The 18958-nt window shown below is 34.5% G+C and overlaps 1 protein-coding gene across 8 annotated transcripts in view; it reads left to right on the top strand.

Annotated features, from left to right (window-relative positions):
- STPG2 (sperm tail PG-rich repeat containing 2) overlaps positions 1-18958 on the top strand; it is a gene marked incomplete at its 5' end in the record, with an annotated part of 608527 nt that overhangs the window by 121067 nt on the left and 468502 nt on the right. For all 8 annotated transcript variants that reach the window (XR_014263584.1, XM_082461761.1, XM_082461759.1 and 5 more), the window contains one exon: positions 3038-3198. Coding sequence is in view for 7 of the 8 variants with exons in the window: in XM_082461761.1 (XP_082317887.1) it covers positions 3038-3198 (161 nt within the window). The remainder of the gene's footprint in view (positions 1-3037; positions 3199-18958) is intronic.

Genomic DNA, 18958 nt, shown 5'->3' with positions numbered 1-18958 from the left:
AAGGCATCCTAAACTGTCTAACTCTGGGGTTCCTGGACATTTCTACACTTAATAACTGGAAAATGAACATAAAAATCCTCTAATGTAAGTGAATTATAATGATCAAGGTGGCTTTTCAAATCAGAACCTTAACAAGGTAGTACCTGAAATGCACACACCTTGAGGTCCCTATATTTAAGTATTTAAGCTCACTTGTCATATGTTATGTTGTCCTCTCACGCCAGAAGAGAGGCAAATCTAAGATATTTGTATTTTAAGTCCCTTAAATGGTGGCCCAAATAGTTTTCATTATGCTCTCTATTTATATTTTTCCCAAGCATTATCAGTGGAGGAATGTTGGAAGACGTCAGAAGTAAGATGTATTGGCATTTAGGTTTTCTGAGGGTTGTCATGACAGACTTTTGGGGAATAGACTTTAGAACTAGGTTCTAAGCACAGGTTTGAGCCCTGGTCCAGGAAGATCCCACATGCCGCAGAGCAACTAAGCCCTTGCGCCACAACTACTGAGCCTGCGCTCTAGAGCCCATGAGCCACAACTGCTGAGCTTGCGTGCCACAACTACTGAAGCCCCCATGCCTGGGAAGAGTTTGTGGGCAGCTTCTTTGAGAAAAAATCTTACATGTATCAGGAGTACAGAGGATTTGACTGCGTAGAATGACTTGATTACTTTTAAACCAGAAGGAACCTAAAGTATCATCTAGCCTCATGCCCATTTGTTTGTTTCCTGCCTACAATGAGAAAGGAGATTGCACCAGAATGTAAATCCACACAATGCTTCCTTCATGGAGAAAGACTAGTTATAAAACGTTTAGTGAGTCAATTTACATTTAGTTGTAAGCTCCTTTTATTGTAGATTGTTCTTGGACGGGCAGCAGTTCACAGATCACATTTTGAGTAGCACTGATCTAGTCAATTCCTATTATCTTCAGACAGGAACTTTAAGCCCAGAAAAACAAATGAGATTTAAGTGATGGTTCATACCTATTTAGTTGCAGATCTAATTTAGTAGATTCCAGATAACATGAGTACAACCAAATCAGGTGTTCTTTCAAGTATTTGGTATTGCATTTTATGAATATTGCTGCTCACTGGAACTGATTTCTTGAAAATACTGAATTATAAAATATATACAAATATTTGTTTCAAATATTTGAATGTCTTGATAAAAACTTTTATCAATGGCAAAGAAAGTTGTTTGTATTATTTTGAATGAAAAAAAAGAAATGTTATTCACTCAGATTGTCACTGTAGAAAATATTCCTGGTTTTAAATGTACACTAAAGGGTAAAAGGCAAAAAGTAAAATAACTAAATACTGTGATAGGAAGATTGGGTGATAGGTGATTTTTTTCTGTTCCAAATTGATTTTTAATGTTGTTACATCAAGATTTCAATACTTTTTGGCATCAAGAATTTCCCTCCTGCCCTCCTCCCTCCCTCCCTCCCTCCCTCCCTCCCTCCCTCCCTCCCTCCCTCCCTCCCTCCCTTCCTTCCTTCCTTCCTTCCTTCCTTCCTTCCTTCCTTCCTTCCTTCCTTCCTTCCTTCCTTCCTTCTTTACTGAGTATAATTTACACAATAAAAATAATTCATTTTAAGTGTACATTTTGATGAGTGTTGGTAAATGTACATAGTCAGGTAATCACCACTATATAATCAAGTTTTAGAACACTTCCATCACTCTTAAAACGTTCTCTTAGGACTTCCCTGGTGGTGCAGTGATAAAGAATCCACCTGCCAATGCAGGGGACACAGGTTTGAGCCCTGGTCCAGGAAGATCCCACATGCCGCAGAGCAACTAAGCCCTTGCGCCACAACTACTGAGCCTGCGCTCTAGAGCCCATGAGCCACAACTGCTGAGCTTGCGTGCCACAACTACTGAAGCCCCCATGCCTAGAGCCTGTGCTCTGTGCCAAGAGAAGCCACCACAATGAGAAGCCCATGCACTGCAATGAAGAGTAGCTCCCACTCACCACAACTAGAGAAATCCTGCAAGCGGCAGCGAAGACCCAACACAGCCAAAAATATAAATAAATAAATATATTAAAAAAATAAATAGAATAAAATAAAATGTCATTGCCATACCCAAGGTCATCTAGGTTTCGAAAAAAAAAAAAGTTCCTCACGTCCTTTTGTAGTTAATCTGTACCCCCACTCTTGGCCCTAAGTAACTGTTAGTGTTTCTATGATTTTGCATTTTCTGGAATTTTATATAAATGGAATTACACATTATTTAGGATTTTGTGTTTGTCGTCTTTCACTTAGCATGATGTTTTTGAGGTTCATTCATATTGTTGCATTTATTTTTTCTTTTTATTATTGAGTATTATTCCATTGTTTGGGTGTAGCACATTTTGTTTATCTGTTCACCAGCTAATGGACATTTGGGTTGTTTTTATTTCTCTTGGGGGAATAACTAGGAGTAGGATTTCTGGGTCATATGGTAAGTATATGTTTAACTTTATAAGAATTTGACAAATTGTTTTTCAGAATGGCAAAGGACTTTGCATTCCTGCCAGCAATATATGAGAATTCTTTCTAAAAAATTACTTAATTTATAGTTACTCAGTTTATAAATAAGATATGGTGTATATATACAATGGAATACTACTCAGCCATAAAAAACCATGAAGTTTTGCCATTTGCAGCAATATGGATGGACTTTGAGGGTATTTTGCTAAGTGAAATAAGTCAAACAGAGAAAGACAAATTGTATGATATCACTTATATATGGAATCTACAAAATACAACAAACTAGTGAATAAACAAAAAAGAAGCAGACTCACAGATATAGAGAACAAACTAGTGGTTACCAGTGAGGAGAGGGATGGCAGGAGGAGCAATACAAGGGTGGGGAAAAGTAAAAGGGTTATTATGGGATTATATGAAATCACGTGTGTGAAACTTGAAAATTGTAAAGCACTATAGAAGTTAAAGAATCTTTCATTCAATAAATAAAGTAAAATAAATAATAAAGTTACTCAGTTTAAAAGAATTAAAAGTGTGCTTATTCTTACATATGATATTCTTCATAATTCTAGGTCCTGGGTTTTATAATATCCAAAACAATACTTTAATTGACAACTTTAGCAATACCTGCTTGAAGAAACAAAAGAAAAGTGCATTTGGTTCTTCTGTTCCTCAGACTCTCTTCCTGGTTCAGAAAGAAGTTTTTCCTACTCCTGGGCCTGCTGGCTATAAGGTAATATGTGGATACCAAAATTATTGATATCTGTTACCAAGAATTTAGGGTTTACAGGATTACATGTGATATATATACCTCATTATTATAAGCCATACTATTATTATTGAAATTATTTACATATGGTCATTTATGGCATAAGAACAAAAGTTAATTTGGTTCACATCTATGTTTGTAATTTCTTTTTTAAAAGTAGATCTTATTCTTTATCTCTTTGGAGATCTCATATGTAGTTCTTTAAATATTTATCTTCATTTTATGATTGGGCCACTATATTCTGAAAGTAAATTTAGGCTTCCTTTAAATTAGGGCTTCTTTAAATGCTCTCTGTAGTTTTATAATTTTTATGTTGACGTCTTACACATCTTTATTAGATTTATTCCTCAGTATTTGATGTTTTTTAATGCTATCAAAATGTTATCTTTTAAATATTTTCATTGTTTAGCTTTCTGTTATTGGTGTAAAGAAATATAATAGTCTTTATTAAAGATTTACTTTACCAATGATTTATACTTCTTGCTAAATTAAATGATTAATCCTACTAATTTATTATTAGTTTTAAAAAAAATTTCCTCAAGTGCTTTTATGCCATCCGTGAATGGCAGTTTCTTTTTTTCTCCATTAGTTTCATCTTTTATATATATATTTTTTGGCTTACTGAATTTGTGCCTCCCAGAACAAGGCTCAAGAATGTTCATAGGAATTAAAAAATATCCAGAACCCAACAAGGTAAAATTCACAGAATGTAGCATTCAATAAAAAAAAAATTACTAGGTATGCAAAGGAGCAGGAAAGTATCAATAGAAAGAGGCCCAGAAGTTATACAGATGACAAAATTAGTGGAAAGTACATTAAACAGTTATTATAACTATATTCTATATGTTCAAGAAGGTGGAAGAAACATTGAGCATATTAAGTAGAGCAATAGCACAAATAGAAAGGCACAAATTAAAGTTCTAGAGATGGCAAGTATTGATATAATGTATGAAAAAATGTACACTAGCAGCAGATTAGTTAGTTCAGACTAAAAAATTAGTTAACCTCAAGACAGTAATAGAAAATGTTAATATCTCAAATGAAGTACAGTGAGAAAAAAAGACAAAAAAAGAATCAATAAAGTATTAGTGAACTATGGGACAGTTTGAGGTGGCTTAAATGTGTAACTGGAATCCTTGAAGGGAAAGAAAGAGTGAGGGGACACAAAAAATAATTTTAAGAAATAAGACTGAAAATTTCCAACCTTCGATGAGAACTAGAACCACATATCCATGAAGCTCAACAAATCCATAGCACAAAAGACATCAAGGAAACTATGCCAAGGCAAATTATAATCAAATTGAATAAAATGGTAAAAAAGAAAAACAATTCTTAAAAGCAGCCAGAGGAAATGTATACATGACATTAAGAGGGATGAAGTTAAAAATGACAGTACATTTCATGTTGGAAGTGATGCAAGTCAGAAGATAGCAGTGCAACATCTTTAAAGTACTGAAAGAAAACAATTGCCAACCTATAATTCTACTGCAGGCTCAAATATCTTTCAAAAATGAAAACAGAATGAAAAGCTTTTCTAAAAACTTCCATTTATAAAATGAATAAGTCATGGGGATGTAATGTACAGCATGGTGACTATAGTTAATAATACTGTATTGAATATTTGAAAGATGCTAAGAGAGTAAATTTTAAAAGTTCTCATCACAAGAAAAGAATCTTTGTGGTGATGGGTGTTAACCTGACATTGTGATAATCATTTTGTGATATGTATAAGTATCGAATCATTATGTTGCATACCTGAAACTAATATAATGTTGTATGTCAATTCTACCTCCGTAAAAAAGAAGACCTTTTCATATATATAAAAGCTGAAATATTTATCTGCAAAAGACCTACAGTGTAAGAAATGTTAAGGGAAGTCCTCCAGGCAGAGAAAAATGTTACCAGATGGAATCTGGATCTGTATAAAGTAATGCAGTGTATCAGAGATAACCATGTGGGTAAATATAAAAGGGTTTGTTTGATTTCTCATTTCATTGAAAGCCAAACATTTTACATGTGTTTGATTTGCTGACAATTTACCTTTACAGAAAGTAGTGGAAGCCAAGAGAGGAACTCCTATTCTGTTATTTTAAAGTTTAGAATTGTCAAAGAAGAGATTCTGGACATTGTTAGACACATACAAGAAATGTAGAAAATCCCTATTTCAAAATGATCAGCAGAAAACAAGAAATATTCCTGGAGATTATATGAGTAAGAAGGTTACTCATATAGTTATTATAGCCCAACAGGTTGACAGGAAGCCACTCTCATGAGTAAAATTCTGACAATGCAGTTGGCTACACATTAAACCTTTTAGAGTTCAGATTTTAAAAGGACATCTTAATGTTTGTGTATATAATTGTTCATTCTTTCTCATTCCTGAAGAATTTGAGGAAGCTTAAGAGAATGCATATATAGAAAAGTTAAAGTAGCTAACAATTCGGGTGGAAAATATAGAAAGAATAGATAGGTAGATAATCTATAGAGAGAATATAAACAGATGTTAAACACTGGGGAAGTTTGAACATAGCTGTCAGATCATAAAAGGGCATGTACAAAACATTGGAAATGTGTCCATACTATAGTACACACTTGGGAAGTAATGATTGAATAAATGAATACAAGAGAGAGGCATAGAAGTATAATCTAGGAAGTTTAAAGAAAAGAACAATTTATTGTTAAAAATGCTAAAGAAAATTAAAATGACTTTGTATAAGTTTGGTTTGGCAAAAGAATTGCTAAGAAGATACAAGAATCCTGTAGGGGTGGGGTAGATGATATAGGGATAGCAGAGCCACTGAATTACTAAACTGGATTGGACTCTTCTATCACAGAAAATGATTTTCAACCCAGAAAGTGTGGAACACACATGCTTTATAGGAAATTGAACACTAATATACCTATGGTGGTAATGCAAGAGTACCCTAGTACTTAAAAAAATTTTTTTAATGAAATGCTTCACAAATTTGCATGTCATCCTTGCACAGGATGATAATATCTGTATTGTTCCAACTTTAGTATATTTGCTATTAAAGTGAGCACCCTAGTGCTTTAAATTAGTTAAAAACTTTAGCTGTAGCTGAAATACATCTCATCGTAATGAAAGAACAGCTGTGAAATCATTATCAGTAATCTTTTAGTAATGCTGCAGATTTATAGGCATATCAGAAAAATGGAAACGAATAAAAGTTTTTCTTACTTAAACAAAAATTATTAAAATTTCACGAAGTGAGATTTTCATAAATTCTTGCAAAATTTTAAATTGTTGTTTATAAAGTTGCAGGATATAATTAACATTCAAAAATCAGTGGCATTTTTACACACTAACAACAACTGTCCAAAAAGGAAATTAAGGAAACAATCCCATTTACAATAGAATGAAAAATACTTAGTAATAAATTTAACCAAGGAAGAGAAAGGTCTGTACACTTGACAACTATAAAACATTGATAAAAAAAATTGAAGAAGACACAAATAAATGGCAAGATAGCCCATGTTCTCATGGATTGGAAAAATTAATATTGTGAAAATGTCCATACTACCCAAATGATATACAGATTCAGTGCAATCTCCATCAAAATTCCAATGGCATTTTTCACAGAAATAGAAAAAAGTTCTAAAATTCATATGGAACCATAAAAGATCTCAAATAGCCAAAGCAATCTTGAGCAAAAAGAACAGGAGGCCTCACACTACCTGATTTTAAAATACACTACAAAGCTATAATAATAAAAACAGTTTTGTACTGGCATAAAAACAGACATATAGACCATTGGAACAGAATAGAGAGCCTCAGAAATACATCTATATATTTTCTTCCAAGAACACTCGATGAGGAAAAGACAGTCTCTTCAATAAACTGTACTGGGAAAACTGGATATCCACATGCAGAAGAATGAAACTGGACGTTTATCACACACCATATAAAAAAATCAAGCCAAGATTAATTAGAGACTTAAATGTAATACCTGAAACTGTAAAACGATTAGAAGAAAACACAGGGAAAAAGCTTTTTGACACTTATCTAGACAATAATTTCTTCACATATGACCCCAAAAGCACAACCAACAAAAGCAGAAATAAACAAATTGGATTGCATCAAAATATAATAAAAAGCTTCTGTACAGTAAAGGAAACAGTCAACAGAGTGAATGGGAAAAGAATATTTACAAACCATGCATCTGATAAGGCATTACTATCCAAAATATATAAGAAACTCAAACAGCTCAATAGCAAGAAAACTAATAGTTTGATTTAAAAATGGACAAAGGATGTGAATGGACATTTCTTAAAAGAAGACATACAAATGGCCAACAGGTATATGAGAAAATGCTCGACATCACTAATCACTGGGGAAATGCAAATAAAAATCACAATGCCATATCATCTCACATCTGTTAGAATGGGCATTCTCAGACAAGAGATAAGTGTTGGTGAGGATATGGAGAAAAGGAAACCCTTGTGCACTGTTGGTGGGAATGTAAATTGGTACAGCCATTGTGGAAAACAGTATGGAGATTCCTCAAAAAATTAAAAATAGAACTACCATATGATCCAGCAATCTGACTTGTGATTATATATCTAAAGGAAATGAAGTCAGTATATTGAAGAGATATCTGCTGTTCCATGTTCATTGCAGCATTATTCACAATGGCTGAGATGTGAATCATTGTATGTGTCTATAGAAAGATGAATGGATAAAGAAGGTGTGTGTGTGTGTGTGTGTGTGTGTGTGTACACACACACACACGCCACATACACGGGAATACTATTCAGCCTTAAAAAAGAAGGAAATTCTGCCATTTGCAGCAACAGGGATGAAGAACATTTTGCTAAATCAAATAATGAAGCAAAATGCAGAAAGACAAATACTGCATGCTCTCATTTATATATGGAATCTAAAAAAATAGAACTCATAGAAACAGAGTAGAATGATGGTTGTCAAGGGCTGAGGGGTGAAGGAAATGGGGACATGTTGGTCAAAGGATACAAAGTTTCAAGGCAGGATGAATAAGTTCTGGTGATCTAATGTATAGCGTGGTGACTATAGTTAATAATACTGCATTGTATACTTGAAATTTGCTGAGAGAGTATATCTTAAATGTTTTCACTACACACTTGAGTTAAAACGATCATCAAACTGAGAAAAAATAATGCAAATTTAGCTATATGATTGGAAGTAATATCTCTCTAAAACACGTCATGTCATGGTACTGGCTTTTAATAAGTTCCCTTTGCCTAAAATTCTGTGCCTTCTATCAGGTATAGGAAGAAATTTAAGTCCAAGAACAATGTCCTTTTCATAATCTGTTGTCTACCTAGTTTTCTAAACTCCTATCTTACCATTGCCATAATTTCCCTTCACTCCAAGCTCAAAAATGCCTTTAAGATAACACAGAATTAATGAACACATGCTAACTGCTTTGTTAATAAAAACTTGACTGACAACAATTATTTTTAAAATAAATACAATACCCTTTATGGTGTCTGTCTAGCTCTCTAGCCTCATTTCTCACTGCTGCCATAATTTCCCTTAATTTTTGCTTCTCACTCCCTTACCTTTACCTTCACTTAAAGTTCCTTAAATACAACATGATACATCATGTCATTGTGCAATTATTCTCATGCATTGGGAGGACAGAAGACTCAGCATTCCTTTGTCCCTTTAGGCGATAAGGTTCATTAATGATGCTTCTTCAGGTTCATCTATAGAAACCTTGTTACAGCTTTTACTTCCTCTAAAGAGCCTAGTTGGACTCCCTTCTCAGCTCTCACCAAGGTATAGACCAACCCAGGGTCTGATTTGAGGGCCTCATTAAACCAATCAATGCGAGCTTTTGGCCCTTACTGGGAATTCCTTGTTCTTCAGGAATAATTTCAGTCCCTCAGAGTTCTGTCATGAATGAGGTTCAAAGGGTTACCTGTACATGCAGTTTCAGGGTAGGCCCATGCTGAGGCAGTTAGTGTAGTATGCATGCAAACCAGGATATTTAAGGGCATCAGAGACCTGTTATTTGCTTAAATCTTGGGTGGCTAAACACCACTTGTCCCTCTAAGAAGTTGGAAGATGCCCACTTCTTGGGGGTTGCATAACTAAGTAGCATGCCAGAGTCTTGTGTGTTATTAGAATTAACCAGACAAATTGCTTTACCAACTAAGAATGGCTATGACCACCCCCCATAGAATTGAGGAACATCTATCAGTCTGTCAATCTTGTCCATGCCAGGGCCAAATCAGGTCTCCTGTGTTGAGTCAAATTAAGCACTGTGTGTAACATTTTTTAAAACATTACATTATTAATTAATATGGAGCCCCCTTTTTCAGTCTCCAAAAATTTCTTCACTGCCCTTTCAGCCTCCATTAACAAATTGTCATCCTCAAAGATTTGCTAAAATCTCTCTCATGATATGGGGCAGAATATATGTGTAGTTCTCCTAGAAATTTCCTATTCATTCTTTTTAAAAATTTTTTATTTTATATTGGAATATAGTTGCTTAACAATATTGTGTTAGTTTCAGATGTACAGCAAAGTGATTCAGTTATACATATACATGTATCTGTTCTTTTTCAAATTCTTTTTCCACTTAGGTTGTTACACAGTATTGAGTAGAGTTCCCTGTGCTATACAGTAGGACCTTGCTGGTTATCCATTTTAAATAAAGCAGTGTGTACATTGCTTCCCCAGGAGTGGGATTGCAGGATCATATGGTAGTTCTATGTTTAGTTGTTTAAGGAACCTCCATACTGTTCTCCATAGTGGTGTACCAATTTACATTCCCACCAACAGTGTCGGAGGGTTCCCTTCTTTCCACACCCTCTCCAGCATTTATTGTTTGTGGATTTTTTGATGATAGCCATTCTGACTGGTGTGAGGTGATATCTCATTGTAGTTTTGATTTGCATTTCTCTAATAATTAGCAATGTTGAACATCATTTCATGTGCCTCTTGGCCATCTGTATATCTTCTTTGGAGAAATGTCTATTTAGGTCTTCTGCCCATTTTTTGATTGGGTCATTTGTTCTCATGATGTTAAGCCTCATGAGCTGTTTGTAAATTTTGGAGACTAATACCTTGTCAGTCACATCTCTGGCAAATATTTTCTCCCATTCTGTGGGTTGTCTTTTCATTTTGTTTATGGTTTCCTTTGCTGTGCAAAAGCTTTTGAGTTTTATTAGGTCCCATTATTTAATTTTTGTTTTTATTTCCATTACTCTGGGAGATGGATTGAAAAAGATAATGCTGCAATTTATGTCAGAGAGTGTTTTGCCTGTGTTTTCCTCTACGAGTTTTATAGTGTCTGGTCTCACATTTAGGTCTTTACTCCATTTTGAGCTTATTTTTGTGTATGGTGTTAAAGGATGTTCTAATTTCATTTTTTTAAATGTAGCTGTCCAGTTTTCCCAGCACCATTTATTGAAGAAACTTTCTTTCCACCATTGTATAGTCTTACCTCCTTTGTCATAGATTAATTGACCATAGGTGCATGGGTTTATTTCTGGGCTTTCTATCCTGTTCCATTGATCTATATTTCTATTTTTGTGTCAGTACCATACTGTTTTGGTGACTATATCTTTGTAGTATAGTCTAAAATCAGGGAGCCTGATTCTTCCAGCTCCATTTTTCTTTCTCAAGATTGCTTTGGCTATTTGGGGTCTTTTGTGTCTCCATACAAATTTTAAGATTTTTTTGTTCTAGTTCTGTGAAGAATGACATTGGTAATTTGATAGGGGTTGCATTGAATCTGTAGATTGCCTTGGGTTGTATAGTCATTTTGACAATATTGATTCTTCCAGTCCAAGAACATGGTATATCATTGTATCAGTTTGTGTCATTTTCGATTTCTGTCATCAGCATCTTATAGTTTTTGGAGGACAGGTCTTTCGCCTCCTTAGGTAGGTTTTTTCCTAGGTATTTTATTCCTTTTGATGTGATGGCAAATGGGATTGTTTTTTGAATTTCCCTTTCTGATCTTTTGTTGTTAGTATATAGAACTACAACAGATTTCTGTGTATTACTTTTGTAACCTGCAACTTTACCAAATTCACTGATGAGCTCTAGTAGTTTTCTGGTAGCGTCTTTAGGATTTTCTATGTATAGTATCATGTCATCTGCAAACAGTGACGGTTTAACGTCTTCTTGTCCAATTTAGATTCCTTTTATTTCTTTTTCTTCTCCGATTGCCATAGCTAGGACTTCCAGAACTATGTTGAATAAAAGTGACAAGAGTGAACATCCTTATCTTGTTCCTATCTTAGAGGAAATGCTTTCAGCTTTTCACTGTTGAGTATGATGTTAGCTGTAGGTTTGTCATATATGGCCTTTATTATGTTGAGGTATGTTCCCTCTATGCCCACTTTATGGAGAGTTTTTTTTTTTTATCATAAATGGGTGCTGAATTTTGTCAAAAGCTTTTTCTGCATCTATTGAGATGATCATATGGCTTTTATTCTTCAATTTGTTGATGTGCTGTATCACACTGATTTATTTGAGGATATTGAAAAATCCTTGCACCCATGGAATAAATGCCACTTGATCATGGTGTATGACCCTTTTAATGTATTGTTGGATTTGGATTGCTAGTATTTTGTTGAGAATTTTTGCATCTATGTTCATCAGTGATATTGGCCTATAATTTTCTTTTTCTGTGGTATCTTTGGTTTTCGTATCACAGTGATGGTGGCCTCATAGAATGAGTTTGGGAGTGTTCCTCCCTCTGCTATATTTTGGAAGAGTTTGAGAAGAATAGTTGTTAGCTCTTCTCTAAATGTTTGATAGAATTCGCCTGTGAAGCCATCAGTTCCTGGACTTTTGTCAGTTTGGAGTTTTTAAATCACAGTTTCAATTCCAGTGCTTGTGGTTGGTCTGTTCATATTTTCTATTTCTTCCTGGTTCAGCCTTGGGAGATTGTACCTTCCTAATAATTTGTCCATTTCTTCCAGGTTGTCCATTTTATTGGCATATGGTTGCTTGTCATAGTCTCTTATGAGCCTTTGTATTTCTCTGGTGTCAGTTGTTACTTCTCCCTTTTCTTTTCTAATTTTGTTGATTTGAGTCTTCTCCCTTTTTTCTTGTTGAGTCTGGCTAAAGGTTTATCAATTTTGTTTATCTTTTCAAAGAACCACGTTTTAGTTTCATTGATATTTGTTATTGCTTTCTTTGTCTCTATTTCATTCATTTCTTCTCTCATCTTTATGATTTCTTTTGTTCTACTAACTTTAGATTTTGTTTCTTCTTATTTCTCTAGCTGCTTTAGGTGTAAGGTTAGGTTATTTGAGATTTTTCTTGTTTCCTGAGGTAAGATTGTATTGCTATAAACTTCCCTCTTAAAACTGCTTTTGCTGCATCCCATAGGTTTTGGATCATTGTGTTTTCATTTCATTTTCATTTTCATTTCATTGTGTTTTCATTTTCATTTGTGTCTAGGTAGTTTTAATTTTCTCTTTGATTTCTTCAGTGATCCATTTGTTATTTAGTATCATATTGTTTAGCCTCCACATGTTCATGTTACTTATGGTTTTTTTCTCGTAGTTAATTCTAATCTCATAGTGTTATGGTCAGAAAAGATGCTTGATATGATTTCAATTTTCTTAAATTTACTGAGGCTGCCTTTGTGGCCCAGCATGTGGTCAGTCCTGGAGAATGTTCCATGTGCACATGAGAAACATGTGTATTCTGCTGTTTTTGGAAGCAATGCTCTATTAATATCAATTAAGTCCATCTGGTCTAATGTGTTATTTAAGGCATGTGTTTCCTTATTGATTTTCTGTCTGTATGATCTGTCCATTGATGAAAGTGGGGTGTTAAAATCCTCCACTGTTATTGTGTTACTGTTGATTTCTCCCTTTATGGCTGTTAGTATTTGCCTTGTATATTGAGATGCTTCTATGTTGGGTGCTTATCTATTTACAATTTTTATATCTTCTTCTTGGATTGATCCCTTGATCATTATGTAATGTCCTTCTTTGTCTCTTATAACAGTCTTTATTTTAAAGTCTTTTTTGTTTGATATGAGTATTGCTACTTTAGCTTTCTTTTGATTTCCATTTGTATGGAATACCAGAATATCTTCTTCCATCCCCTCACTTTCAGTATGTATGTGTCCCTAGGTCTGTAGTGGGTCTCTTGTAGACAGCATATATATGGGTCTTTTTTTTTTTTTGTATCCATTCAGCCCGTCTTTGTCTTTTAGTTGAAGCATTTAATCCATTTACATTTAAGGTAATTATTGATATGTATGTTCCTATTGCAATTTTCTTAATTATTTTGGGTTTGTTTTTGTAGGTCTTTTTTCTTCCCTTCTTCTTTTGTTCTCTTTTCTTGTGGTTTGATGGCCATCTTTAGTGCTGTGTTTGGGTTTCTTTTTCTTTTCGTGTGTGTCTGTGTCTATTATAGTTTTTGGGTTTGCTGTTCCCATGTGGTTTTGGTATAGCAGTCTATATATGTACAAGTTTGTTTTAAGTTGCTGGTCTCTTCCCCACCTAGAGGAGTTCCTTTAGTATTTGTTGCAAAGCTGGTCTGGTGGTTCTGAATTCTCTTAACTTTTGCTTGTCTGTAAAGCTCTTGATTTCACCATCAAAGCTGAATGAGAGCTTTGCTTGGTAGAGTATTCTTGGTTGTAGGTTCTTACCTTTCATCACTTTAAATATATCATGCCACTCTCTTCTGACCTGCAGAGTTTCTGCTGAGAAATTAGCTGAAACCTTATGGGAGTTCCCTTGTCTGTTGTCATTTTTCCCTTGCTGCTTTTAATATTTTCTCTTTGTCTTTAACTTTTGTTAATTTGATTACTATGTGTCTCAGCATGTTCCTCCTTGGGTTAATCCTGCCTGGGACTCTCTGCACTTCCTGTACTTGGGTGACTGTTTCCTTTCCCATGTTAGGGAAGTTTTTCAGCTATTATCTCTTCAAATATTTTCTCAGGTCCTTTCTCTCTTCTCCTTCTGGCACCCTTATAATGCTAATGTTGGTGCATTTAATCTTGTCCCAGAGGTCTCTTAGACTGTTTTCATTTCTTTTCATACTTTTTTCTTTATTCTTTTCTGTGACAGTGATTTCCACCACTTTATCTTCCAGGTCACTTGTCTATTCTTCTGCCTCAGTTATTCTGCTATTTATTCCTTGTAGTGTATTTTTCATTTCAGTTATTGTATTGTTCATCTCTATTTGTTTGTTCTTTAGTTCTTCTAGGTCTTTGTTAAACATTTCTTGCATCTTCTTGATCCTTGCCTCCATTCTTTTTCCAAGATCCTGGATCATCTTCACTATCATTATTTTTAATTCTTTTTTCTGGAAGATTGCCTATCTCTAATTCACTTACTTGTTTTTCTTGGGTTTTATCTCGTTATTTCATCTGGGACATATTCCTCTGCCATTTCATTTTGTCTACCTTTCTGTCATTGTGGTTTCCATTCTGTAGGCTGCATGATTGTAGTCTTCTTGCTGTCTGCCCTCTGGTGGATGAGGCTATCTAAGGGGCTTGTGCAGACTTCCTGATGGGAAGGACTGGTTTTGGGTAGATCTGGATCTTGTCCCTCTGGTGGGCAGGACCATGCTCAGTAAAAATTTAATCTGCTTGTCTGATGGGTGGTGCTGTGTTCCCTCTCTTTTGGTTGTTTAGCCTGAGGCAACTCAGCACTTGAGCCTACAGACTGTTTGGTGGGGCTGATTTTGCCATCCGGGAGTGCTCACACCAAAGAGTACTTCCCAGAACTGCTGCTGCCAGTGTCTTTGTCCCCGCAATGAGCCACAGCCCCCCTCCCCCCGCCCACCTCTGCAGGAGACCCTCCAATAGTAGCAGGTAGGTCTGGCCTAGTCTCATGGGGTCACTGCTTTTTTCCCCTGGGTACTGGTGAACACAGGACTTTTTGTGTGCTCTCAAAGAGTGGAGTTTCTGTTTCTCCCAGTCGTGTGGAAGTCCCACAGTCAAATCCCATTTTTCTTCCAAGCCAGATTCCCTGGGGACTCCTCTTCCCATTGCTGGACCCACAGGCTGGGAAGCCTGACATGGGGCTCAGGCCTTTCACTCCCATGGGAGAACTTCTGTGGTATAATTGTTTTCCGTTTTGTGAGTTGTCAACCCAGCGAGTATGGGATTTGATTTTATTGTGATTGCATCCCTCCTACCATCTCGTGTGGCTTCTTCTTTGTCTTTGGATGCAGGGTATCTTTTTTGGTAGGTTCCAGGCCCTATTCATTCTCCATATATTGTTCATATGTCACCCTCCTTGGAAATCTTTCATTGATCACATTTTCTCCCTGCTTCCACCCCACTGTCCCTGACTCTTTGATGTCACTGTATTTTGCATATCCTCAGATTTCTGTTTAGTGGAATTAATTACTATATTTTGGTTTAGTATTGTTTTAAGATACACAGTACAATTTTAAGATGAGAACAGATGGCAACAACAATGAAAACAAAAGAAACTAGAAAAAAGTATGATTAACAATTTTAAGGTAGGAATTGTTATGTAACTAATTTGACATTTGATTTCCTGAATTACTGACACATTAACTCCTTTATGTTTCATTATATGTCGACTTTGTATTTATGGGATTAATTTTTATATTTTTGGACATTAATTTTTTTCAGGTTTCTAATTTTTATTGAAACTTATTTTTTCCAGAGATTTGTTTCCTAGGTAAACATTCCTAAAAAAGTTTGTTTTCTATGTTAAAATCTATTTTTTATTCTTCTTCCTTATTAAGAGAGAATTCTCTGGGGTTGTTTTGTGTTTCTGCCCATCTTTGTTTATGACTGTCTTTTCAAGGATGATTGTATAGCAAATAGCTTTGGAAGATAGAGATAGTGTCTTCCTCTCAAGCAGAGGGCAGGCATGCTTACTGCTGATTATGAAAGATTCGGGTTCCCTAAGCTCACAGGTTTTCTTCTGAAACAAAGCCCATTGCTTTGTACAAGTATCCATTTTGCTCCATCTGCCTTGCCTTCATTAGGATTTGAGGGCAAGGAGGACAGAAGCAAGCATGCTGACGCTCATGCTCTGTATTATTTTATGAGGAATAAGGTCCTTTGTTTCTGTATCAGGAATCTCATGTCTTTTGCCAGCATCAGAGAAACTGTGGCAGGTTAACTTGTTAGCTTGAGGTGGATAAAAATCTCAGACTCTTCATAGTTCTTACATCTATATATCCTTAACTTGTAGACATTTTTTTAAAAATATTTTTTGCTCCCAGAGGCCCCAGAATTACATATGATAGCCTCCCCAAAATAGCACTCTGGTTTCTGTCAATTTAATTTGTTTTCTGTTAAATTCACCAGTTTATTATTGAGATGCAAACATAAGAACAAGTTTAACATGTCCATACACACTCTAAAACATCTTCATTTTTCTAGATTGCTAGATTTTCTAAATTGCTAGATTTTAATTTTGAGTATTTTTTTTCTGTCATTAACCTTGGACATATGTTTTTTCTTTAACTTTTATAGTGTGATATCTATCTATCTGTCTGTCTATCTATCATGTGGTAGAAAACACAATGTTAAATTTACCATCTTAACCATTTTTAAGTGTTGATATAAGTATATTTTAAATGCATAATGAATGTTAGTAGTTTTTAGAATACTTGTATATTTTTAAAATGTACTAGAAGTTCATTATTCTGAGTAACATTATATTTAGATAAAACAAATTATTAAAATTATATTTCAAGAAAAAATTTTAAAAAGCCCTCATTATAAATAGTCTTTATTCTCTATTGCAGATATTGAGACAGTATAGCACAGTGATTATGAGCATGATCTCTGGTGGCAGAGTTTGTGAGAATATTTTCTTGCTTTGTCACTGACCTTGTGAAATTTATTTGAACTCTTTATGCCTTAGTAATATGGAGATCATAATAGAACATACCTCAAAACATTATTATGAATACTAAATGAATCAGTACATGTAAAATAATTTAAATAGCTTTTGGCACATGGTAAAGACTCAGTAAGTCTTGTTATTATTATTGACAATTAAAAACTACCCATAGGTATAACTCAGACACTAGTAGTTTATATAAAATTTGAGAAACTATAATCAAGAGTGAAAGATACACCCTTAAAACATATGAGTTTTTAAAATCCAGTCTGATAAGCTTTGTGTTTAACAGTAGTATTAATCCATTTATAGTTAATGTGATTACTGATATATTTGTGCGTATATGAACCATATTATTTCATATATTCTATCAGCCCGCTTGTTTTAGCATTTTTTCTTACCTCACCTTCTTTTTTGAATTAATCAAATATTTTATATTTTTCCATTTCATCTACCTCTATTACATTTTTCTTATGCATTGTTTTACTATTCTTTTAGTAGTTACCATAAAAATTACAATATACATCCTTTACTTTTTGCAGTCCAATTAAAAGGATTACTTTTACCACTTTCCCAATAATGTTAACTTAGAACATTTTAGCTCTGTTTTGCTATCTCCTATTTTTGTTTAATTATTGTCATATATTTTAAGTTTCCTTATATTTAATCTGTTTGAATATTATTGTTTCGTATAGTCAATATTTCTTCACACATTTAACCTTTCTGTTGTGCTTCATTTCTTTCTGCATTTCCATATGGAATCATTTTTCCTCTGCCTGAAAAACTCCCTATGTCATTTTTTATTTTGGGGACAAAGATTTCTATCTTGGTAGTTATTTTCTTTCAGCACTTTAAACATGTTATTCTATTGCTTTAGGCCTTATGTGATTTCTATTGAGAAGTAAGTTGTCATACTTATTGTTTCTCTTTTGAAAGCAATTATTATTATTATTATTATTTGGTCTTTGTATTTTATGTGTCAAGAGTGTGGTTTTCTTTTTTTTTTATTAATTTTTGTTCATTCAACATTGCTTTACAATGTTGTGTTAGTTTCTGCTTTACAGCAAAGTGAATCAGCTATATGTATACATATATCCCCTCTTTTTTTGATTTCCTTCCCATTTAGGTCATCATAGAGCATTGAGTAGAGTTCCCTGTGCTATACAGTATGTTCTCAGTTATCTAATTTATACATAGTAGTGTATATATGTCAATCCCAATCTCCTAATTCACCCCACCCCCCCTTTCCCCGCTTGGTGTCCATATGTTTGTTCTCTACGTCTGTGTCTCTATTTCTGCTTTGCAAATAAGTTCATGTTTACCATTTTTCTAGATTCCACATATAAGTGATATTATACAATATTTATTTTTCTCTTTCTGACTTACTTCACTCCGTATGACAGTCTCTAGGTGCATCCATGCCCCTGCAAATGGCACAATTTTGTTCCTTTATATGGCTGAGTAATATTCCATTGTATATATGTACCACACCTTCTTTATCCATTCCTCTGTTGATGGACATTTAGGTTGCTTGCATGTCCTGGCTATTGTAAATAGTGCTGCAATGAACATTGGGGTGCATGTATATTTTCAAATTATGGTTTTCTCTGGGTATATGCCCAGGAGTAGGATTGCTGGGTGATATGGTATGTTTACTTGCTTGAGGTTTGCAGAGCTTTGAATCTCTGGATTGATGTCTTTCATCAATTTTAAACAATTCTTGACTATTATATGTTCATATATTTCTTCTGTTATATTCTTTCCTGCTTGTCTTTCTGGGATGCTAATAAATATATATGTTACACCTATGCCCCATACCCCCAGCATGTCTTATAAGCCCTCTGTATTATCCCTCCTTTTTCTCTTTGTGCTTCAGTTAGGTATTTTCTACAGAGCTATCTTTCAA

This window comes from Balaenoptera physalus (assembly GCF_965194825.1).
Source record: "Balaenoptera physalus genome assembly, chromosome: 5".
Classification (NCBI taxonomy): domain Eukaryota; kingdom Metazoa; phylum Chordata; class Mammalia; order Artiodactyla; family Balaenopteridae; genus Balaenoptera; species Balaenoptera physalus.
The sequence above is the reverse complement of the archived record's forward strand: the minus strand, read 5'-3'. Positions and strand labels throughout refer to the sequence as shown.